The sequence below is a fragment of the Passer domesticus genome, chromosome 13 (genome assembly GCF_036417665.1).
Source record: "Passer domesticus isolate bPasDom1 chromosome 13, bPasDom1.hap1, whole genome shotgun sequence".
NCBI lineage: Eukaryota > Metazoa > Chordata > Aves > Passeriformes > Passeridae > Passer > Passer domesticus.
The window spans coordinates 13,964,544-13,989,331 of record NC_087486.1 but is presented as its reverse complement, the minus strand read 5'-3'; the positions used below and the strand labels follow the sequence as shown (position 1 = coordinate 13,989,331).

Here is a 24,788-nt window from a genome sequence, read left to right as displayed (position 1 = left end):
CCTACAGGACCAGGGCAGTAATTGTCCCCCTGTGCCTCGGCTCAGGAAGGACATTGAGGGGCTGGAGTGAGTTTAGAGAAGGGAGTGGAGCTGGGGATGGCTCTGGAGCAGCAGGAGAGGCTGAGGGAGCTGGGAAGGGGCTCAGCCTGGAGGAAAGGAGGCTCAGGGGGCCTTGTGGCTCTGCACAGCTCCTGACAGGAGGGGACAGCTGGGGGGGTCGGGCTCTGCTCCCAGGAACAGGGACAGGAGAGAGGGAACGGCCTCAACCTCCACCAGGGGATGTTGGATATCACGAGGAATTTCTTTCCAGAAAGGGTGATTAGATATTGGAATGGGCTGTCCAAGGAGGCGGTGGAGTCACCGTCCCTGGCGGTGTTTAAGGGAAGACTGGATGTGGCTCTCGGTGCTCTGGTCTAGGTAACACGGTGTTCTGTGCTAGGCTGGGCTCAATGATCTGAGGTGTTTTCCAGCTGATTCTGTGATTAAACATCAGCCTCTTGCACCAGGTGAGGAAGAGTTTAAATACTGAGAAATAAAGTCACTGATGCCGTCACTGGAGTCCAAGCACTGGAAAGAAGCCATTTCCCAAACTGCTCCGGTGCTTAATTCTGAGATCACTTCAGTCCGAGCGAGGGGAAATGAAAACAAACGCCAAGTGCCCGTTTTATTTTACAGCAATCGCGTGGCTCTCGCAGCCCCGCAGAGCGCGAACCCCGGGGCCCGACACCGGCTGCAACTGAGGGCGTCACAGCGGCGCGGGGCCGGGGCCCGTGTCCCTGTCAGTGCCCGTGTCCCTGTCGGTGCCCGTGCCCCCTGTCGGTGCCCGTGTCCCTGCCCCGCGGCCCGGGCGCGGCGATTGCCGGCGGGCCGTGGGGTGAGGGCGCGGGGCCCGCCGGGAGCTGTAGGCGCGGCCGGACTGCGGCTCCCGGCGCGCCCCGCGCCGGGCGGGGGCAGCGCTGCGGCAGCGGCGGGGCGGGCGCGGAGCCGCCCCGGCCCCTTTGTGTGCGCGGCCGCGGCTCCGGCGCCGCCGCCATCTTGTGCCGGCCGGGCCCGTGTCCGCCGGGGCTCCGCGGGGCAGCGCCGGGGCCGCGCTCCTGCACGGAGTGCCCGAGCGGAGCCTCCCCGCGCTCCCCCGCCCGGGGCCCGTCCCGCGGCTGCCGCTCGGCTCCGTCCGCTCGGCGCCTCGCAAGCGGAGCGCGGCCGCCCCGCCCCGTCTCCCCGCCCCAGCCCGAGCGCCGATGCCGCCGCTGGAGCGGCCCCTGCCCGGGCCGCGGGCGTAGCGGCGGGCGCGGCCAGCGCCGCTCCCCGGGAGGCGGGCGCCCGGCGGGCGAGGAGCATCAGGAGAGCGAGGCCCGGCCCCGCGGAGCCGCCGCCGCCGCTGCCCGCCCCATCAGGCGAGCGGCAGGAGACCCGCCCCGGCCGGCAGCGAGCCGGGCCGCCGCCGCAGCGCCATGAAGATCAAGGATGCCAAGAAGCCGTGTAAGGCCGGGCCGGGGGAGGGGGCGCGGGGCCGCGCGGCGGGCGGTGCCCATCCATGGATCCGGGAGATGCCCGCAGAGACGCGTCTCGCTCCTGTGCGTCCCTCTGAGCGAGGTGTCGGGGTTCAGGTGATCCTCAGTGCTGGCGTCGGCAGGACTAGAATAGAAAGTGATATAATCAGTTTCTTGGGGATGGGTGCGCTTTTTGATGAGCCACTTAACCGCTGTGCTGAACATCTGCGCAGGTGGCTGCTGTTGCTGCAGTTTTGTTTTTTAAGGGCTAATCAACTTCTAATTATTTTTAAAATATTTACTAATATTTTGATATAACTCTTTCATTAAAATGTGCTGAATGGTCCCCTTTAGTAATCACAGCTGTAATAATATTTCTTGCTATGTGTTATTCTGGAGTGCCATGTTTGTTTTGAAGGGCACGAACGTGATTCAGACTCAGGTGAATATAAACAAAATGTCTTAAGATTACAGCTGCTTCTTGGAAAGAGAGATTTGGGTTGAGTGTGGTTAATCTATATGCAGTTGATGTTCTCTCAGTGTAGCAGATGCACAGCTGTGCAAGGCAACACACCTGTCAAGCTCATACAGGTGTGCCTCAGCTGAAAGGAATGCAGGTTTTGCTCCACTGAGTTTAGCATGTTTTTCTTTGCCATCATACTTAAGGACTTTCTTTCAGGATGATTGCTGTGTAGAAAAGATGGCTGGTCCCAAATTTCTAGGCCTCGTGTGGTTCATACAGCGTGACTGGCTAATGAGCAGCATGCAGCTAAGACAGGGTATTAGAACTTGATGTTTTAAATTTATTTTTTGAGCAGCCCAAAAAGAAGAAAATCACCAAACACATATTTAACACAGGAAGTATTAGCATAGCTCTAGAAATAGCTATAAAGGCTTTGAAAGTACGTTGTTTCCTGTGGTCTGGTGGGGAAACCCTAAATGTGTATCTTGTAGCACACAACTAACCATCACCTCTTGTTAGTGCCAGTGTGTGGAAATTGCTGAATTGATTCTAATGATGTTTATGAAGAGTAAAGTTCAGGCAGCATTCTTTTCCCCTGGTATAATATTAGGAAATCTCATCAAGACAGCAGTAGCTGGCTGTAAAATGTTATAGTGGTTTGATAATTGGAATGGGGAGGCTATGGCTGCTCCTGCTGTAGAAACCTGCTAATTTCAGGACTGTCTCTGCTGGACCTCAAAGCCTTTGTTTTCTGTAGGGGTGGATTTAAGCCTCATGGTTAAATAACAGTGCAAATGTTACCAGGAAGTTTTAACTGCTCAAAATGCTGCAGTTGTAGTTGCACTCTTCCAGTTCTTGAATTTGAACTTTGATGTTGGTTTCATGATGGGAATTAGAAACAGTTGGAACTGCTTAAGCAGGAGTGTCAAACTATGTTGTTTATTTCTTCTTGACTCTTGAACACACTTAGGAGCTGGTGGCTTTTTAAAAGATAATAGCACAGAGTTTCTTAGGCAGTGAACTTTAGACTCAGTCTGCAGATTTCTGCTCGTGGTTAATCACACTAAGAGAGCAGCTGAATGTTTGAAGAGGACCAGATCCACAGAAGCTCTGAAGATGGAAATTGATGTTCAGAGTCTCTGGTACCCAAATACTGCTGTCAGTTTGGCTTAAATGCTCACATGGACATGAAAGCTGAGTTGGGCTCACAATACCACTTACAGACTGTTTACAAATCATTTGGCTGAGACACTTGTAGACACTTTTCAACACAATTGCTTAGTGTACATTCCTTAGACCAGGTGAGTACCTAATCATCTGTGATGGAGCCAGATGTGGTCCTGGGGAAAAATGGATAATTGTTACTTAACTTAAGAACCTGCAGCATAGAATTGAGCAGATTGCTTTAGTCTACCTGTATTTTATCTGTGGTGTTTAGCATCAGGAAGGAAGGCCTGGAATGATAGAGGTGAGGGTAAAATGGAAACACCAAACCAGTTTGGGGTTCCTGATCTGGGTACATTGCCTACACATGCTTGTGTGGTCCTCCCTTCCAGATCTTCACCTGACTAATGCTGTCACTAATTTGGTGGAGTAAAAACTGTGAGAAACACAGTAGGATTGGTGGAACATGGCTTCTGAGATTGGCTGGCTTGAAAGAGGCTAGTAAAGGGCCATTTAAATCTCATCTGCTGATGGTGAGAGGAGTCAAACATTTTAAAGGCAGATAAGAGAAATTCAAATCAGGAAAACCTGGTACTAAGTCAGTGTAGCAGTGGGAGCTGGAGAGGTTGTGGAGTCTCCATTCTTGGAGGATTCTTGAAAAACTTCTGGGGTGAGGTTCTGAGGCCTCAGAGTGTTGACTGGACAAAGCTGTAGCTGACCTCATCTGGTGTTGGCAGTTTTCCTGCTGGTGTAAGAGGGGTCAGACCAGATGACCTCCAGAGCAACCTTCCAAGCAGCAGTTGCCTGATAGCTCCTCTGAGGAAATGCCCATGGGGAAGAAGGGCTGGCAATTTTCAAGGAAATTTCCAAAGGTTATTTGTGGGTTGAGATGATAAATGTGAGAGCAGCAAGTGTTGCAGAAGTGCTGCTGTGTGGGATCTGCCCAAGGGGAAGAGAGCAGGAGCTCATTCAGAGCTGTGCGTGTTGGCGGGGGAAGGCGAGAGCGCTGTGCCAGCGTGCTGTGCTCTCCAGGGGAGCTGGAACCCTTCCTCTTGGCTCTGAGTGTCACCAGTGCTGGAGCAAAGGCAGAGACTTCGAGTACTTGATACACTGTGTGTGTCACTTTTTGTAGTTTATTCCTTTCGATTGTTTATTGAGAATAGTTTGAGAACAAATGCCTGTATTTGCCTTGACGTGAATTGAGACACACTAATATATGAATGTACATTGCAGAGATTTGCAAAATCCTGCATCACTATAAAGGAAATATGAAAATTTCAAGTTTATTTTCTCCAGTGTGGTTCTATGGATACATGTAATGATTGTGGACACGTGGAGGATTAGTGTAGTAAAATTGATGAAAAATCCATTTGGATTGATGGAGAATCCTGTATAAATAGATGGATTTTTTTTTTTCCCATGGAATTTGCTGCATAGTTTTCTGGTATCCTAGCATTTTCTTATTAGTCCTTGAAAGCTGATTATTAGCCCATAGCAGATGTTAGAGGCTCTCACTTGATTGCAGTTGAAAAATGTATTTCTAATAATGCATTAATACTGCCAGAAAGAGTGTATACTAAAAGTGTTATACACACTGCATCTTTAAGTGTTAAATTATGCCTCTGCATTCTGTATCTCACCATAATAACACCTATCCCCAAAGAGATGGCTGCTGAAATGTCAACAAAATTACCAGAATGAGCAAGGAGGGAGAAGCTGAAAGCAGCGATATTTTGTGTTGTATTAAGCTTTATGTGGTACCCACTTGTGGAAGTGATACAGCCCATGAAGAGCAGTTACAGTAATTGCCCATTACCACCTGTCCTCCCACTGTGAACGGGGCTGTTCTGGAGCGTGATCAGAGGTGGCTGAGTGGGAGTTTGCCAAGCATGATGGAGTTTTCCCACAAGGAAAATGGGAGGATGTGCCAGGGTGTGTCAGATACATTTAATTTGCATGGTAATTCTGTCCAGCCCAAATGTATTTTGAGCTGGACTTGGGATATTTGAACCAAAAACCTGTTACACAACTCGTTAAAGAGAGACAGCCTCCAGTGTCTCAAGGACTAAGGACACTTAAGTGTAGTTTTGCTCTGTAGAGCCTCATAGGCCATGTAGATTGGTGTTCATGAGCACAGCAAAGGCATTTTGCTGTCCAGCACTCAGGTTAATCCCATTTAATTTAACAGTCCAGCAAGCTTTGGTGTATTTTCTCTTAACTTGTCCCATAGCTCGCATTAGCTGCCTTAGCCCCCCAGCTGATTAAGCTGTTAAAATTTGCCATCAGGTTGCACTTTGCTGCATGCTGATGTTTTAGGGAAGTGCTGGAAGAATGGATGCGCATGAAGAAAATGTATTTGGAGAAACAGCAAAATGCATTTAGTTGACGTGTTTATAAACACTAACTGTGTAATAGTTCAATAGAACTTTAAAATAGTTTTTTGCCTTGTCGGTATTCAGATAAGAATGGGATCAAGGTTAGTTTTGGTACCAAAGGCTATGTACCAGGCTGAATTAGATAAGTTTTGGGCGTCAGAACTGATGATACTGCTTACTTTCATAAAGAGCTGTTGTCGTGCTGGCAGAAATAAGTTTAAGGTTTCATGGATTTCATTATAATTTTCCTTTCTTGTATTTTAAGGCTGTGTAGCATCATGAACTGTGGCACCCCTTGGCAGTTGTTCCCCAAGCTGTGTTTGTACTTGGAGTGCAACAGTCTTATTTCTTAATAATGCATAAGCTTTCTTACAGAGATGACACAAAATGTGGTAGGCTGTTCTTTGCTGTCACTGACAGCTGTGAAATTTTTTTTTCCCCATGGTACCAAGCTCCCAGCTTGAATTAGGAGTTAGCTACTCTTCTTTGAAGGTTGGTTCTTGTTAAATTTATACAGGATTGACCCAGAGTGTTACTTTATCTTACAGGGAAAATGAAGTGTTTCAAAGGTGTTTGTGTTTCAAATATGTCATTACATTCATAGGAAAGAGGTTGACAGGAATCTGTTTCTCAGTTTTTAAAAGTAAAATACAAACAGAACACTAAAATGAGGAATCTTAGGCTTGACTGAATAAGGGGGGATATAGTTAAGTCTTTGAGTGTGTACTTCCTGCAGCTTTGGATCCAGAACAGGTGTACAAAATCAGAATACAAGTGTATGGTCTGGGTGGAAAGCTTCGAAGGTCCCCTGAAGAAGCCATGGAAAAGGCAAACACTTCAGCCTTTGTGCTTGCATTGGCACAAACAAGACATGTACTGTAATTATTTCATTTGGCATATAAAGACCTTATATGATAAGATATAAGGAACCTTAACACTGCTGCCAGTGACTGTGTACAACACGAACTTGAGAAGTGCAGACACAAGAGAATGAGGCTTCCCTGTGTTATCTCTAAAGATGATTAAGGTTTAAATAACAAGCAACAGCCACACCAGCATGGGTTTTCTTACTCAGCAGAGCTGCTCCATCATTACATGACCACAGCACTCTTCCCTTGCGGGAAGTACTTTTCTAATTGCAGGAGGCAGCTCTAGGGAATCCTTTTAAAGATCATGGTTTTTTTAATTCTGAGCAGGTTGCCCCTCAGAGCTGTGTTCACAGCATGTACTGAGCAATCTGTTGCTTTATTGCAAGGGCTTCTGGTTGCTGTGTCTAGGTAGGGACCACAGTGGCTCCTGGCAGAGCTGGGAAGTGAAAGAAAATCTGGATTTGTAATTAAAGAAGTTGTATGTTATGGTACTCCACTTGGTGTCCTGAAGATAGTTAAATTTGGTGTGAAGTATCACATTAAACACCATATGGGTTTTGACTTCCCAGTTAGTGTTCTACTTCACGTATCTGTCTCTTCTTGGATAGTAAAGATCTGTATTTTGTGTATTCTTAAGTAGAGCCTGGCCTGACTTCCTAAAAGCAAAATGGGTGTTTTTGAAAGAATTTTGTGTAGTTTATGCTAGGCAGTTGGGCTTGTTAAATAAAAACCTGGATTCTTACTTTTCCTTTTTTCAAATTATTACTGACCACTGCAGAGAGGAGCTGAACTTGAAAAGTTGGGCCCTGGATTTGTTCTGTGAATAGCAGTTAAATTCTCAGCAAGGAATAACTCTGAGCTGTGCATCACTTGTTGTGGAATATTCCTGGGAATAACAGTCAAGAGGAAGAGCTAAAAAAAATCTTTTAATTATCTAATCCCCACAGAGCTGTGGAAAAAAGTCCAGCTTTAGTGCAGGGGAATTGACTCTCCTTATGGATTGAAGCTGTGGAATGATGGTTAGAGTTGTGCAAGTCTTCAAACCTAGTGTCTGCAGACCTGTCAGCTTGAAAAAAAGGTTGTGTAATTGGCACTGGCCTCCTCCAGACATGTTTCTGTAAATGTGACTGCTGAAGGGATCAAGCTGATGTCTGGGGGTATTTTTTCTGAAGGTTTTTCTGCTGGCATTCTGTTCCTAAATCTCTCAGAGAAGCATGACCCACAAATACAAGTATAAAAATACCTTTTGTATAGTCATTTATGTATCCCTGTACCCAGATATGATGGATCCTGAGCCAAGATCTGCCCTAAGCAAACCTGCAGCAGCAGGAGGAAGGTTCATGATGTTTCCATGTTGTGTCCATGTACAGTTACATTCAAATTCAGTAGAATCAGTGTATTTCTATTATTTAAGGACAGCTCAGGCATGGATAAATTTTGTATCCTTGCAGTCCCAACTGACTGTGCCCTTGCCATTTGTGTGTATGTAGATCCCCTTCTGTGTTTGGAAAACAACATGGCTTTAATTCTCCTGGCTGCACCTGTAATAAAATCCATCTAAATCAATTAAGAGTGGCTTGCATGCACAAGAATCCTTGTGTAACACCTTCTTGCTGGTATAAGGACTAAGTTAACAGTACGTGGGCCCAGCTGCTTGTCAGAACTCCTCCACCTTGCAAATGAAACTTGAGCAATATACTTGCCAGCCAAATCTTGACAAATTTTCAATAGAAAAACGTAAAACTTCCTGGGGTTTGTCGCAGGTGAAAACTGACCTATTTCTTCAGTTTCAAATTCTGTAAATGGCTGTTCAGATCACTCAGTTAACCCAGAAAACTGATCTTGTACAGCATGATCCCATTTTTCAACATAAAATGTGTTCTCATTGAAATGATGGAATAAATGTACAGTTCAGCTGTTCTTGTTTTTACTTGGTGCACAAGATCCATAAACCTTAAGAACTTACAGAGGCGTGACTAATGCTGTATTTGCAAAAGCTTTTTGGATCATTTAACATGGGATGGAGTGGATCTTCTGGCAAACAGGCATGACTTGCACCAAATCATCCTTAAGCTCATCACATGGACTTTCAGCTGTTCCCCCTCTTTCCTGTTAGGAGGACAAAATCTCAGTTACTCACTAGGTAGGATCCAGGTAGTGCTTGGGTTGGGGTGTCCTGGTTAAATTCTGCATGGCTTGGATTGAGTCCTGCAGGCACATTCTGGTCTGCTGGGTGAATCATGCCCTTCTTCAGTTTTGTTCTTGTGACACCCTTCATGGCAGGGGGTTGAAACTTGGTGAGGCCACTTAATAAATCTTCAGCTAATTCTGGTCAAACAGTAAGATACAAGTTTTCTTATGTCCATACTATGAGCGTGAAGAAGGCTGGCATGCAGTCACAAACTCAATTTATGTGTGTCTTTATGCTTAGCCCTCAGTTTTATGGAAAAGATACCAGGTTTACAGTACTTCATTTCCACTTCAAACTAGATTTTTCTCACAGAATTTACTTTTGTATTTAAATTTAGTTTTTCAAGGTAAGATAACCAACTAAAATTTTTTTTGTTAATGTCTGACAATATTCTCTTGATTTCTGAAAGTTGAGGCATTATTGAAGTTTCTTTTCTTCTTAACTTTAGCACTCAATAAATAAACTGACACACAGCCAGCCTTGCCTAAATAAATTACAATATTTTGGTCATTCTTCTCAAGCATAGATCCCACTGGTAATGTAAATACAGTATAATTGCATCTTGCTCATGATAAGCATATTAACATCTTCCTGGTTTTGTTCCTGAGTTTCATGCTTCTGTAAGATATAAATTGCATCTGAAGAGATAAATTGAAACACTAAAAAAGAAAAGAGGAGGCAAAACCAAGCAGGTTGTAGTGTCAATTAGGAAATAGAATATCTTCCCACCTGGATATCCAGGAGCCTTTTTAAACTGTTTCTGGGAAATGACAGTGGGAAAGCTCTCAGTTGTAGATGTTGTCTTTGCTGTAGGGTTTCTAAGTATCTGTTTCACTGCACTTAGGAATATTTATTGATACAGGCATATTCAAATTTTGGTCCTGCATGTCATAGGCAAAGTCCCTTTTAGGAACTGCAGTCATCTCACATAAGGGACAGAGGCAAAGCACTTGTGGTTTAGTGTTGTTATTTTGTAGTACAGAAATTCCCCCTTCCAAGCCAAGGTACCGAAAAAAACCAAAAAACAGAAAATGGGACCTAAATTCAGTAATATTAATTTTCTATTTGCTTGCACTTTTTAATAGGACATTTTGTCATCCCTTTAACTTCAAGAGATAGAAGTTGGGCATCTTAACTGTGTCAAGTTTTAAAGTGCATGCAAGTAAATTTCCTCTCAACAACCACATTATGTGAGGGACTGTTAGAGGAGGAGTACCTGGGCTGCCCCTGTTGTCAGCTGAAATGTGTAACCTGCTTTCTTCAAGTGTGTGTTGCAGTCTTTGTGCTGAACTACGTCAGAGCTGTTATTTTAGAAGTGAAGGTTATTTTAATCCTTTGTTCTCAATAAGAAAAAGTGGTTGAATTTTGTTTATGGGTTGGTCTGAAAGATAGGGTATAATTTGGGGGTTTTTAGTTGAGCTTTCTGAGCACCTTATAGCATTTAAATGTGTAGAGTTGCTCATTTTTCCATTTTTACGTGAGGCCAGAGAGATATTTAAGGTCAGGTAACTGAAATGAGTGCTAGTTCTTTTTTCCTGTGAGGTTTGTTGTTAATGTTTGTCTTGTTGAAAAGTACAGCCCGGGTCAGTGTGTGGCTCCATGTGTGGCTTTTGCTCTTCCACAAACCTCACGGCTCATTCTTGTATCTTCACAGCTTTCCCATGGTTTGGCATGGACATTGGGGGAACGTTGGTCAAACTTGCCTATTTTGAGCCTATTGACATCACTGCAGAGGAGGAGCAGGAGGAAGTGGAAAGCCTGAAGAGCATCCGCAAATACCTGACTTCCAACGTCGCCTACGGATCCACCGGCATTCGGGATGTCCACCTGGAGCTGAAAGACTTAACCATTTTTGCTCGAAGAGGAAACTTGCACTTTATTCGGTTCCCAACTCATGATTTGCCTACCTTTATCCAAATGGGAAGGAACAAAAACTTCTCAACACTACACACGGTGCTCTGTGCCACCGGCGGTGGCGCCTACAAGTTCGAGGAAGACTTTCGCACAGTAGGTACCTGGCTTGCCTCTGCCTGAAGCTGATGCTACAGCATTGCTGCTGATGGCCTAAAATAACCTGTGTTTTGAAAAACTGAAGAACTCTAATATATTTTAGTACTAATTTTAGTATGGCGAGGAGTTAGAGCCTTCCTGCAATCCACAGCACCAGTTAATTGTCTCTGTGCTTTACGAGAGAACGGCAGCTTAAATATCACATGCAGAGCTATGGAAGAGCTGTAGAGAGCCTTAAGCCCTGCAGAATTTCTGACCTGTGGTTTTCCTGTGATCCTTGGAGTGTTAATGAAGTTGCAAGGATAGTTAGTGCAGTGCCATTGAGCTTTTTATATGCTGATATCTTAGAAATTACTGTTTTGACTTGTAAGAGGGGGAGGAACCAAACAAACCTTGACCAGATTTTCAGATATGAGTTCCACCAAGATGACACTCAGTGGGGTCTCTAGGGTGTTTGCTGACCTTTTTATTGATCTGAATTGATGAAAAATATTGTTAATTTTTCAATGGAGTAATGTCTTAATATCTCAAAAGTGATCTTTGAGCTTGCTAAAGCAGTTACTTACACTGTGTCTCTCTTCATGATTCAGGTCTGAGATCTGGATTTACGCTCAGATTAACTTGCTAGTTTATGTATTCAGAATTTGGGTCTGAATTCTCTGTTGGCTTTATAGTGGCGTTGAAATTCCTGAATTAGTCACATGAGATAGCTTCTTAAAGCTGGGCAGTACAAATATAGTCCTAAATTTGTAGCACATTTGTGCAATGTTAGAACATGTTGCCACAGTCTTTTTTTCTTTCTTAACACAGATTGGAAACCTCCAGCTGCACAAACTGGATGAGCTTGACTGCCTTGTCAAAGGCTTATTGTACATAGACTCTGTCAGCTTCAATGGCCAGGCAGAGTGCTATTATTTTGAAAATGCCTCAGATCCCGAGAGATGCCAAAAGATGCCTTTTAACCTGGATGATCCATACCCATTGCTGGTTGTAAACATTGGTTCAGGAGTCAGTATTTTATCAGTCCATTCCAAAGACAACTATAAAAGAGTAACTGGAACAAGGTAATTTAAAAACCTACGTTGAGGTGCTTACTCCATGGGGCAATGACATCTTTCATGTAAGGAAATGCTGTTTGAAAGCAACTGGTGTTCTCTGTCCTTAGTCTAGGTGGAGGGACCTTCCTTGGGTTATGCAGTTTGCTGACAGGCTGTGAAAGTTTTGAAGAAGCTCTGGAAATGGCATCCAAAGGAGACAGCACACATGCTGACAAGCTGGTTCGGGATATTTATGGAGGAGACTATGAAAGATTTGGTTTACCAGGATGGGCTGTAGCATCCAGGTAAGCAGGAGTCTTTGTGGATTCTTCTGTTGGTTTGTGGAGCTTCAAAAAAAAGGCTTAAACTATCCATGCAGAGAGAACTACTTTTTTGCTAGGTTTTCTTGTAGTCAAGTTACATTTTTATCCTAAAAATATGTATCCTCTGCTTTCCTGCTGGTTTAAAGCCACGTAAAAGTGCAGGTGCCTGCTAGGTCAATGTTGAAGAAACCTCCTGAGGTATTTCATGCACAGCTTTGTGTGAGTCAGAGGGAACACGAGGTGATAGCAGGAACAGAGTGCAGAGGTGGTGTGCTGTAACCCAGCAGGCACTTAAACACCACACAGCCACTCAGGCACTCCCTCCAGTGAGATGGGGGAGAGAACTGGGAGGCAAAAAATAAAACTGGTGTGTTGAGATAAAGAGTGTTTAACAGGACAGAAATGGAACAGAACAGGATGGTCTCCTCCCCACTGCTTGTGCACCATTGTGCTCACTGGTTGGGGTGAAGTGAGGAGCAGAAAAGGCCTTGACTGCTCAGCAATAACAAAAACATCCCTGTGTTATCAACATTTTCCAGCACAAATCCAAAACAGCTCCATGGTAGCTACAATGAAGGGAATTAACTATCCCAGCTAAAACCAGCACACAGCTACTAGGAAGAAAATTAACTTTGTCCCAGTCAAAATCAGTACAAGAGATGGGAAAAAATTACCAATTTATTTTTATATTTCCTAGAGTCTTTTAGTAGAGCCATTGTCTAGATGGAAGGTGAGTGGGAGATGGCTTTTGTGTTGCTCTTACAGTGGAGCAATTCCTAATATTTTTTGGAAACCTGGTTGTCACTACAGACACCTCATGTAATGTTTTAACTACTTTTCTCACTGAAGAGGGCTGTTGAACACAGTTTGCACCATGAGAATGTCATTGTCATCAGCAGAGGACTTTTGTCACACATTATTTCCATTGGGAAATATTACTGATGATATTACAGCTTTACAACCCTTACAAAAGATAAGAAGAATAAACTCTGCAAGCGAAACTAATATGTACATAAGAGTGTTCATTAAATCTTTGCTGTTATTCCATAGGGAGTCATAATGCATGGCAACTTAATTGTTCTCCCTCTCCAGCCACCTGAGTCCAAGCCTCTTGGGAGACCATGTGCTGAGGGGTTTTAATATGTGTGAACTTTACACTTCAGTCAATAATGTTTTAACTTGCTTTATGTTGGTACTTTCTGTTCTCATTTGCTCTTTAAGATCCTTAAGGGCTTTAATGGCTTTTTGAGTTTTAGAATAATTGGGATTCTTGCTCTCCAAGCTGACTTAGATCTGTCTCAGACTCCTTGCTGGCAAAATATCACACGTAGCTTTGGGTTCTTGTCTTTCCATTTGTGCTGTGCATGGTAAGGGAAGTGCCCCTCTGATCCAGAACTCTTCATTTCTGCAACCTAAATTGCATTCTGTCATTGTTCATTTTGTTTCAGAGGGTTGTGTTCCATCATAAAACATTCAACTCATGGTTTTCTCCTACTTTGAGAATAGAAGAATGGATAGGTATTTGTGAGGAAGCAAGCATGAGAAGTGGAGGATTTACCAATCAAACAGTGAATTAATTTACAATTACTAGATTTGCAGAGTATTCTTCTGTGAAAAATAAAATTGTTTTACTGTAGGCGGTTCTTCATGGAAGTCAACAGTCTGAACAAAAATAATTTGCTGGGGGGCTGTTATTGTAACACAATTGACTGTTTCCTGTGAAGGAATGAATATAGGTGTAGTGTCAAATTGCTGTATTTAATACAGACTTAAAGAGTGAGTTCCTCAAAGAGGAAACATGAGACATAGGTTTTGTTACAACATAAAAAATCTGTTTTGAAATTATTTCAAATGCACATGAATCACTTTGTAATTCATGGCCATTTCTCCTGTTCTAGTTTTGGGAATATGATCTACAAAGAGAAGAGGGAGTCTGTCAGTAAAGAAGATCTTGCTCGAGCCATATTGGTCACCATCACCAATAACATTGGCTCTATTGCCCGGATGTGTGCAGTAAATGAGGTAAAACCTGACAAGGAAATGATCTCTCTACAGCTCTGTTATTTGTCTTCACATGAAATGACTGCTAGAATGGTCTATAATTTTAAACCTTTTAATACATTCTCAAATGAAATGAGGAAATGTATGTAGTAGCTTTGAGCTGGGCCTACAATCACCCATCCTGTGCTGACTGCAGGCTCTGGGCTCCATTCTTTAACAAAGCTCCTCATCAGGTACTCTCCCCTTGGCAAAGATATCCTTGTCCCACTTCTCCAGACACAGTCAGAACATTCTGAAGCAATTGCTGGTACTTTAACCACAGAGCAGTTAGGGTTGCAGAGGACTCCTGGAGATGATGTAGTCCAACTCCCCTGCCAAGGCAGGGTCACCTGGGGCATCCAGCCCTGAGGCATGGACTCAGAGACAATCTGTGCTTGGAGGTTTCAAAACACATGGCTTGAGCAACTGCAGCATTTAAGGTGCTGAAAGTCCTGCTTTAAGCAGTGCATAATGATGGCCTCCAGCAGTTTCTCCAAGCTGTAATTATCTTCTGATCAAAGCCTTGTTTCTAGATAAACATTATTTTTCATTTTTTTCTAGCTCTTGAGACTTTAAAATTGCTTTGACACCTCTCATCTTGCGGGTTGATACAGAAAAGATTTCTTGCCATCTTCTGTTTCTCAAAGTTCAAAAAAGAGCCAGTATGTGTTCAGTATTAGTGTGGACAGCCAAGAACCTGTGGAAGAATACTGAATTTAGACATAGAAGTCATGAGAGTCTGAGCAGCAGGGATTTCTTCCTTCATTATCAACAAACTTGGGATAAAATGAGATTTAGTAATAGCTTTCTTGGAGAAGACTATGAATAACTGAATTTAGAGTTCTACTTAAAATCTTTGCATGTGATTGTCTCAGAAGTACCAACAGCCCTGTTAGCTGCAGCAATCCTGCTTTTGCTTACGAGCTAGATTAATTATGTTTTCTGGTTTTAATATTGTAACTTTTCCCTCAGTTTCATTATCTTTCTCTCATGTCTGACTTGGAGGGGAAGGTAATTTTGTGAGTGTTAATTTTTGGCTTTTTGCTTTATGGCAAAGCTTAAGGTGAAGTTGAAAGTATGTTCTACATGTCTTAGGCAAATTATGCAATTTGTATTTAAGGGTGGGAGTAAACGAGGACAAATCAGAACTTGTAAACTGCACAAACTACCTTTATTCTGAGTGGTTTTTGGTCTCATTCCAGCTATGTCACAGACCTACAAACCACAAGAAGTAGCTAATAGGGATACAAAAAGTATATATACCGTGAACTGATGTCTAAAAATGAAATAAATGCAATTATTTTCATTTCTTGCAGTAGAGCAGAATTACATTTTTGTGTCTTAACTATGTGTCTACTTTGTCTTCACTGGGAACTAATCAAGACGGTTAAAAACAGTTGCATATTAGACATTTGACTGCAGAATTGTCATATTAGTTATTGTAATAACTTGGAAATGATCATTTATTTAATGCAATTAAGTGCCTTTTAAAGCTCTGTGCTAAGGACTAACACAATTACATTTTCTTTGGCTCTTCCTCTCGCGTCGTTAAACCGGTGTTTAATGTTTTCACTTAGTGCTGGATTTACTTCAGTTAATGGGGAATATTAAGTAATTTTCACTTTTTTACATTTGACTGGATTAAAATTCACAGCTCACTTGCAGTATTCAAGTGCTCTCAGTGTGATGTCAGGCTGAGGTACACCGAGGGCTGAAGATGAAAGGAACATCTGTCTTGCTGCCTTCGGCTTCTTTACAGTGCTGCCTTGTTGCATATGGATCAAGCAGCATTGTACAGGGCTATGAAGGCATTGAGTCTTCTCTACCAAACAGAACTATCTTTCATTTCATTTCGTTCTTAGCTGGCTGCTTTCTTTGGTGTAATTGCTGAAAATGCTCACTTAATTTGAAACACAAATGCTACTTGTCTTTAATTCTTGAGGGTTGCACTGTTTTTCCCTCTCCCCAAGTATGCTGTGTTTTAAATTTTGGAACCATGTTTTAGTTTGTGGATTGTTTGGTTTTTCTGTGGTTTTTTCCTTGCTTGAGACAGTCTTCTCTTTCATAGCCTAATTTTTCAAAGCTGTGTTAAACAGTGAAAAGACTTAATCCTTTGCTGTTTTTCTTTTTTTTTTCTAGAAAATAAACAGAGTTGTGTTTGTTGGCAACTTTCTGCGTGTGAATACTTTGTCAATGAAGCTTCTTGCATATGCACTGGATTACTGGTCAAAAGGTCAGCTGAAGGCCTTGTTCCTAGAACATGAGGTATGCTGTGGCTCATTTATCTCTGTGTACTGTTTCACCATAAATCAGAAATTCCTCTATTGAGTAGCTCTCATGTGTGATATCCTGAGGCACCAAGTGCTCAGTAAATATTAGAAATAAGAGGAGGTTTGTCTTGCTGAATTGGTTCTCTGGGAACAGTTTTCTGCCAGGGAAGTACTTCAGTCACTTTGGGGTTTCTCAGTTCATGCTGTGGATCTCTGGAGAGGGACAGCAAATGTTAAACTGTGCTCAGGGTCAGCAGTCTTCCTTGGGTTTGGGTGGAAACAACAGTAAGTATTGTGTTCAGAGAGTGCAGAAATGTAAAGCTTGGCCCTTTGAAACACTTCCATTATTCTCTGCTGAGCTTGAGCAATGTCTTGAAAGTCAAGACTGCTTTGACAAGGCCTGTTTTCATTCCACAACAGACCCCTCAGAGCTGTTGTAATGATTTTATGCTTTGAGAATAACCTGCTTTTGGGCAGCTTCTGCCATCTGGATCAGTGTGCAGTGCTGAGAGCTTTAACCTGTTTTGGTTGAAATACAAGCAATCAGTATTAATTACAGGTGCAACAGCTGCTGACTTGCAGCTTCTGGGCAGTGAGGTGGGAATTTTTGTCCTCAGTTTCTTGCTCTGAAAATATTACAGCGTTCCATCCATTCCCTTCAGTTGATTTTCACAACTCCTTTCCTTTATTGCTTATCCCAAGACTGACAGTCTGTTCTGATGGCCACTGTATCAGTGGAATGGTTCCTTGTTAGTTCTGCCCTCTTCAGATTTTTCTTGGGTAAATTTTAAACTCACATTTGGTCAAGTGTATATTCTAAACACTTGAATACTTCTTAGTTATAGGAGGGGGAAGATTTCACTCCACAGAGGAAAAATAATTCAACATGAGAACGTGGTTCTTGGCATGCAGGTAGATAGTCCAAAAGTGTGATGTGTGGCTATAACTGGAGGAATTTTTCACTTTTACTTTAGGAATAATGTTGCTGTGGGTATTGAAGATCTTTTAGGAAGCAAAAGATGCAGCTTCTCTAGGAAGGAAAAAACAAACCTGATTTCCATGCTTTAGGAGTCACTGATACCTCTCTTAGAGGTCCTGCAGTGTATGGTGAGGCTTGGCAGGAAACCTCCTAAAGTCAAGCTAGATAAGAAGGATAAAATGTTTGTTTCACAAAGCCTTAAATAATTACTGTGAAATATTATATATTAGAAGTGTATTGTGTTCTTTCTGTAGCGTTGATCCATGAGATGATTGTTGTCACTAAAATGTGATTACTGCAGAATTTAATACCCTACTTAAACTGGAATTTATTTTTTTTTTAACAGGGATACTTTGGAGCTGTTGGTGCTCTGCTCGGGCTGCCAAATTTCAGTTGAGATACCAGATGTCACTACACTGAACTATTTTCCACCTGAACGACACTTGTTTATGTCGATGGGAATTAAATCTGGGGAAGGGAGAGGAAAATAGCTGATTTTCTGTAACTTTTTAAGAAGTGATTAAGCTACTGAGTATTGCTGTTGTAAGGAACGGGGTTTCACTCTGCTGGGCATTGGCAAGTGAGCTGTTTGTGGCTATTATTTGTGTTCTTTGGTACGTGTAGCCAGTACTGAATTTCTAATATGCAATACATCCTCTGAAAACAACTTTCCAGAAATTTCAGAAGAAGGAATGCCAAACTCTTAAGTGCTCAGGATGCAAATATTGCAGGTTTATTCCCAAGGCTTTAGGCCCATCAGTTTATATATAGAATTGATGACTGAAAATTTGTTTTCATTAAAAACATTTCTAAAAAAATTCATTAGTTATACTGTTATTATGAGCACAAGTTTTATGTGTACTTACAGAAAACAAAAGACAGCCAGGTACTATTGACAAGATGAGGAAACTGTAGACAATGCTTCCCACAGTAAACATAGTAATTATTTTATTTTTATGTGTAATGGAAATAATATTAAAGCTTTAATTTCCAGTGGGAAGAATAGAAACACAGAGAATCAGCCAAAGCAGCAGATTAATCAGTTGATATTTTGAAGGTTTCATGAAGATACCTGAATTTATTGGAAGATTCAGCTGGTATTTTGGGAAGATTCCTCTGTCTTTGATTGGATTTGGAAATTAGTTCACTGATTAATGAAGGCAGGTTTTGGGGGGAAGATTTTTTTAATTTTTTTTTTCTTTGAGGACATGACTTCCAAAATGCCTTCTGGATTACTTTTTTTTTTTCAGCCATATAAGTTCTGCCATCATGAGTCATCATTTGTGAAGGTACCCTAAAGCCTGAGAGAATTGGAAATCCTTAAAAATAGACTGATTATGGGACCTCATAATTCTGATGCTTTGGCTTATTTCTGTAGAGGTTTGGAAGAATTTTTGCCTCATCCTACTGATTTGAAGTTGTGATTTCCTTGTAATTTTGTAAGAGTTTATCAGAATTTAGGCAGATGTTGAAGTTGAAAGGTTACTTTTGGATTTGGAAGTTTGTTTTTGGAAGTTGAGGACAACATCAGAGTTTGTATTGCAGCAGCAAATGGACCAATATTTAATGCACTTGCAGTATGGAACCATTCATCAAAATGTGGCCTTGGGATAAAATCCATACTCTGGAACTGATTTTTGGGGTTTTCTGTAGACTTTTAACATTTACAGTTGTGATTATTACAATAACTTCAGTCCTGAAGCCAGGGCATGAGATCTTAAACTTACAGGACTATTATACAGTCAGTAGCTATATGATTTTTTTGTGGACAAAAGCTACCCAATTTTGTGATATGTTCCTGTTAAATTTATTTCCTGTAAGTGCATGGGGAGCAATCAGATTCAACCACGTTCATATCTTGGGGTTTAAGGTTTTTAAAGCTGATTGCTCGAGTATTCCACAGCATGGCTGTGTTATATTTACAGATACATCCCCCTTGTGTTAGAAACCCCTGTGCTGTTTTCAGTCTTCTCTTTCTCAACATTCAAAGCCCCAAACTAACATCGTAGGTTTTTGCTTTTAAAATTTTCTGTGGTCCTTTAAGAGTACAGTACCTTAGAGTAGGCAACTCATTAATGCAGTTCATTAATGCTAATCACAAATACAGTTCCATTTATTGTTGCTTTTCCTGGTACTTGTACTACATTTCTGTTGTGCTTGCTTTGATGTTTCACTATAGACATTAAACAACTAAAAATTACACTCACAGTTCAGCTGATCTAATGCTAAATCAGAGCACTTCAGAAAATAAGTGAATACAGTTTTTCTAGAATGTCTTTACAAATGCTGTAAACTGTTCCTTTTGAATTAGGATTGACTATCAAAATAGCCTTTATTTGGTTATAAAACTGTGTGAAATCTTAATTTTCTGAAGATTCTGGCAGCCTGCTGAAAATTTTGCAAACTAACTGCATATTTTACTTGCAAAGGGTGCTTTAGGAGACATACTACAGCTCCATTAGGAACAGTTCCTTTAGCCCATGTTTATTGCTACTTCACTTTGTGTGTGATACTCAGAGTCCTCTCGAAGCAGTAGTTAGAAGCTACTTGGATATTTAACCAAAAGCACATATAGAAGATGATTACCTAATACCCATAGTTCATTAAACCAATTGAAGTTGATGTGACCTAACATACATTTTTTAAGTAAACTGTACAGAGTTACAAAATAAGCAAATGGAGTAATTCTTGAATAGCTGTACTGTATAGAAACTACTGTGAGAATCAAAAAGTATGCCCTACCTCTGTTTTATTTCCCTTGAGCTTCTAAAAAAAATTGGCTTCCTATTGCTAATTTTATCAGCACAATTGTTACTTCATTACAAGAGCAACCACAGCAGTTGTCAAGCCCTACTGTAAAGCCCAGGGGTCCTGTGTTTAAACCACATCTTTGGGATTCATCTCATTTTCTGTCAGCTTAGAACTTGTTACCAGAGTCTCCAAAGATTGACTCTACCACCAGGAGAAATGATAGGCATCACAAATAGTTGCAAGACAAGCCTTAATGTATTTTCTTCTAAATTCTCTTGTAAACAGGTTGAAAATGCTTGTTTCTTTTATATGAGTCACTGAAGCAAGTTGCTTTTTCCTGACAGAGTCTGATTTTACTTTCACCCTTGCCATTTCTTTTCCTCTGAGCTAATTGGTTGAAGCAGCTTTAGGGTGAGTTGATTCAGTGTGATGTACTGCAGTAGAGAAAATTTGGGATTTTCTCAGGACTACTGTTGTCTTCTCAAGTGGAACCACTTTCTAGAGGAAAGTTGTGTGATAGTTCTTGAAAGTAAAATGTAAGATCCGTTTTGAATGTGTAATCATTTGCAGCTCAGTCAGCCATGTGAGTGCCTTTTAATTTTTTTTCATATAATGCCAATTTTATGGTACTGGGACTCTATCCATGAAGCTTCCTAACCAATGTTACTTACCAGAGAAATGGCAGGTAATTTTATTAGCCATGGAGATGATCCCTTTAATCCAGTGTAGCAAGAAATACCAGGAATAAATCATCAGGTTTCTGGCTTCCTGTTCCTGTAGCCCTTAGTCTTGGGGTAAAGATTTTGCATTTCTTGGTCTTATCCCTCCAGCTTGGTCCTTTCAAGTATTATGCACAGTTTTATTGTATCATTATCTCCCTAAAAATCATGCAAGTTTATAATGAGATAAGTACTGTTTATTTCTGGGTAGAGAAGTTCAATCTTAGGTGAAGTTATTCCAAGCTATTAAACATAACCACTTTGACCTTTCTAAGTCTACTTGGGTAATTGCAGTTTGAATGAAAGGGGAACTCTTACAATACATCTTGAATATTTAACAGGCTGGAATTAAAACATCCTCAGTGTTCTTTACTGAACTGAGCTGAGGTTTAAATACAAACAATTTTTCATTCTTTTCAGTAAAGTCTTGATACGTTTAGGAGTTCAGAGAGAAGCTGCAGTGATGCACCCTGTGTCTTAGTTTGCTCAGGATTTCCAGAGTGTGTTCAGGTGTCTGCCCTGCCTTTTGAAGATGTTTGAAACTCCCTCAAGCACTTGTGTGATTCTGCCAAGGGGTGCTCATAATTGAGAGTTACAGGGTGGAAAGAAGAGGGGCCACCCACACTGTCCCACTTCACCTCAGCTGTATGTTCAAAAGCTCTGGCTTCTCCTGATGGATCATCTGCTCCTTCAGTGGAACTGTGACATTCCTGCTTGCACTTGAGTTGGTAGTACAGATGCAAGGTGCCTCTAAGGGCTGTAATACTCCTTGTCTCTACCCAATACAGGTTTTCAGGAAACACCTGCTTCCAGAGCCATTGACAACTTGTCATTTCTGAGTATTTCAAAATATCAATGGAGTTGTAATGTTTGGAACTAATTAAAGAGTCTTATCTAGAGTAGATCTCTGCTAGATAAGGATTAGATGGTGGCTTTCACATCGAGTCAGTAATTTTCATTAATGAATAAATTTGCAGTCAGCCTGTTTTTAAATATCACTTTCATTGTTGATATTCTGAATACCACTGTAATCCTGAGGAAGCAGTGACTTCAGAGCAGAGGTGAAGGTCAGTGTGGTTCATGTTGAGCTAGTTCTGGTCAGTTCTAGTTATAACAAGACTAATTCTTTCCCTTGTCACTTCTTTTTTTCTTATCTACATCTTTTTATGTAGGCTTAAAAACCATATAATATGTAACAGAGCTTTGCTGAGGTTAAAGAGTGAACAAACATCTGTGGGTGAGGTTGGAAGTGTTTGAGCAAGGCCTGGAGGTCCCAGTGCAGGGCTGGGGACACACAGTTTCTGTTTGGGTGTGGTAATTTTTTCACTTCCCGTTAATGCACAGTCAGAGCTGGTGGGTTTCACAATCACTGTGAATAAAATGGGAGAATTTAGTCCTCAGACATGACCACGAGAGATTTAAAAAATGCATTTTCACAGTGTAGAAGGGTAATTCCTGCTCAAAGTTCTTCAAAGTTTTACTGATGTATTCCAAAGTACATTACCAGTATTTTGTCAGCTGTGGTAAAATTAGTAATTATCTAAGTTAACAAAGTCTGCAAATAATCTTGTTTTATTAGTTTCATTTGCATCACACATGGAAAACATATTAAGTATTCTTAAAACACACACTTCTGAAAACATCTCAGATGATGCTGTATATGTCTGTAATTATTAATGTGCTAATGGAATATGTTTGAGCAATCTCAGTTTGCATAATTGAGCATCAAATCCTGCTCACTCTGTAGTTACTTCAGTAAATCATTCTTTTAAACTAATGAGCAAGATTTGGCCTCAAGGTCTTCTGCCTGGGGAACACAGTAGTGCTACTTTGCATATTCCTGCTGGTGCTAAATCATTTGTTGAAAATAAAGATTCTAAATAGAAATTGTAAATAAAATATTTATGGCCTGGTCCTTTTGACAGACTTAAAATTTATCATTTGCCAATACTTTTTGGCCTTATTTTGAGTTTCCCTTTTGGGGTTGGTTTTTTTGACTGTGTGGACTGTGTGTGTTGATGTGGCAAGTCATTGGCAGGTGTGGCTTCCCGTGCTGCTTTATGTGAGGCCCGTGGCACATCAGGAGACAGATGGGTTTTTGTAGCTGGATTTCCATGTTATCCTTCATCTTGTTTTGTTACTGTAGCTCTTTGCACAAATTTCTGTCGAGTAGAACACAATTGGCATTTGTTCTCTGCTAAAACTTCCAAGAATGTCAGTCACTACTGAAAGTGTTTAGGAAAGCTGTTGAAAAGTCAGAAATACCCGTTTAAAGTAATTTTAAAATCTAAGTATGCTAATTAGTGTCGCCTATAAAATGAACTGGAATATAGTGTACTGGTTGCTAATCCTTGCTATAAACTGCTGACATTTCACAATTCATATTTCTGACATCAGTTTAAGAAATTGTAAATACAAGCTTTGGGAGGAGGTGTATTAGTTTCAGATTGTGCATTATGAAAGACGAGTGAATTAGTATTTTGAGACATTAAATTACAACACCTAGAACGTGAAAATTAATGTGTTTGTATAAGGGTATAGAGGGCTTTAGATAACCTGCACTTTTACATTCTTGAGTTTTGGCATTTTAACAAACAAACGTTTAATTTTCCATTTACTGTCTCATCATATGCAGGCCTTGTAATCACCAGATGCTGTCTTCAAGTATTTGTTTTAGTTAGCAAAGCAGAGAGGCAGATTTGGAACTTGGAAACCCTGGTAGGATGGAAGTTCTCCGAAGAGCCATTTGGTTAAGTTGCCTTATTCTATTACATTGCACTCATGGTATGTCTCTGCTTTCTTGTTTACTGTTCAGACACTGAAGATGTGATGTAAAAATATGTGCTACAAATTTTTCATCATAAATTACTCATGAATACCTTTGTGTCACCTGTTAAACAGCTCTTGTAAATGATGCCTTTATGCCATCTGTAATACAGCTCTTGTAAATTGTTTAAATTATTTTTCTTTTTATAGATTCTCATTATTGAATGTACAGATTAGATCCCTTTAACATGTCACTGAGTAATTTGATTTGGGCCCAAATATGGACAATGCTGTAATTCGTCCCATCAAAACTGTAAATAATTCTTTATTGCTTGTTTGCATGAGTGAAGTTTGGATTTCATTTGCTTTGTCATAAACCAACTCCTCTGTCATGGGCCTACTTTTTACAGTTTATTTTCCTGGTTTTATTGCCATTTGTTCTGTATGAATGTTGAAACAGTACTTTGTCTTTTCCTAATAAATAATTTGAGATTGTTCATTGTTGGCCTGCATTTGTGGGTTTTGTGGGAGGGATTTCTGGGTGTGTTCTTTTCCTTTGGCATCGTAAATTTCTGCAACATTTGATACTGGGGGTTGTTGCAGAATATCTTTAAGGCAACGTGACTGCTGTGGTTTCATGCTCTTTTCTTCCTCTCATAAGCTGATCCTTCACAGCTCTTGGATTCAGGTGCAGTTGTCAGAAACGCTGGATGTGCTAAGCAGCCCTGGTTTGCAGTGTTGAGGGATGAAGTGTGCTCTGGAAGCATTGGAAGCTTTCCCCTTCCACATCCACCTGGAGCACCTGCTGCTCCCTGCACGGGGATGGGGAGCTCAGTGTCTTGTTTTACTGAATGAAACACTTCATGTGCCAAGTGCAGACCATATACATGAACTGCTCCTGTCTTGGAATTGCCCTTTGCCTGTATTTTGAAATGACAAATTTTGTCATCCTGAAGTTGTCCTAGCTGGTCCCACAGGGCAGGAAGTTGAGAGCAGGGGAGTGTGACGCTTGCTGTGCAGAGATGGTCCTTCAGGGTTCTCTGCAAATGTTTTAGCCATCCAAACCACAAAGCTTTGCTTTAAACCACCAGAAATGAAAACTCCTTCCTGTGCTGTATCTCCAATGAGCTCTGCACCACAGTGATGTTTTTTAGGGGAACACAAATTCTTTACAAGTTTAGGGAGTTCTGATTTGTTCAGTGTGCTTTTTTTAATGCAAAATACCTTGTGGAGGGAATTGCAGTAGCCTTTTGTGGAAGCTGGTCTGCATTTCAGCCAGGGTTCTTAACTGCTTCTGGTGCAGCCCATGTGCAAGCTGAGGGGACAGGATTAACTTCAAGT

At 41.3% G+C, this 24,788-nt stretch overlaps 1 protein-coding gene across 2 annotated transcripts; it reads left to right on the top strand.

Annotated features, from left to right (window-relative positions):
• The first annotated feature begins 1,026 nt into the window (after positions 1 to 1,026).
• On the top strand, positions 1,027 to 23,946 carry PANK3 (pantothenate kinase 3). 2 transcript variants are annotated; one of them, XM_064388256.1, is made up of 7 exons: positions 1,027 to 1,479; positions 10,207 to 10,559; positions 11,373 to 11,626; positions 11,728 to 11,904; positions 13,821 to 13,944; positions 16,102 to 16,227; positions 17,558 to 23,946. In XM_064388256.1, exons 1-7 carry the CDS (start codon positions 1,452 to 1,454, stop codon positions 17,606 to 17,608), a joined length of 1,113 nt encoding a protein of 370 aa, XP_064244326.1. In that variant the 5' UTR covers positions 1,027 to 1,451; the 3' UTR covers positions 17,609 to 23,946. The 2 variants fall into 2 exon arrangements, with proteins under 2 accessions (XP_064244326.1, XP_064244325.1); XM_064388255.1 differs by lacking the exon at positions 1,027 to 1,479 and adding an exon at positions 1,520 to 1,574.
• The last annotated feature ends 842 nt before the right edge of the window (positions 23,947 to 24,788 follow it).

Coding starts and splice junctions, on each gene's coding strand:
- PANK3 (XM_064388255.1), top strand. CDS start 1,535: ATGGATCCGGGAGATGCCCGCAGAGACGCGTCTCGCTCCT. Junction 10,560..11,372: donor TCGAGGAAGACTTTCGCACA/GTAGGTACCTGG, acceptor TTCTTAACACAG/ATTGGAAACCTCCAGCTGCA. Junction 11,905..13,820: donor GGATGGGCTGTAGCATCCAG/GTAAGCAGGAGT, acceptor CTCCTGTTCTAG/TTTTGGGAATATGATCTACA.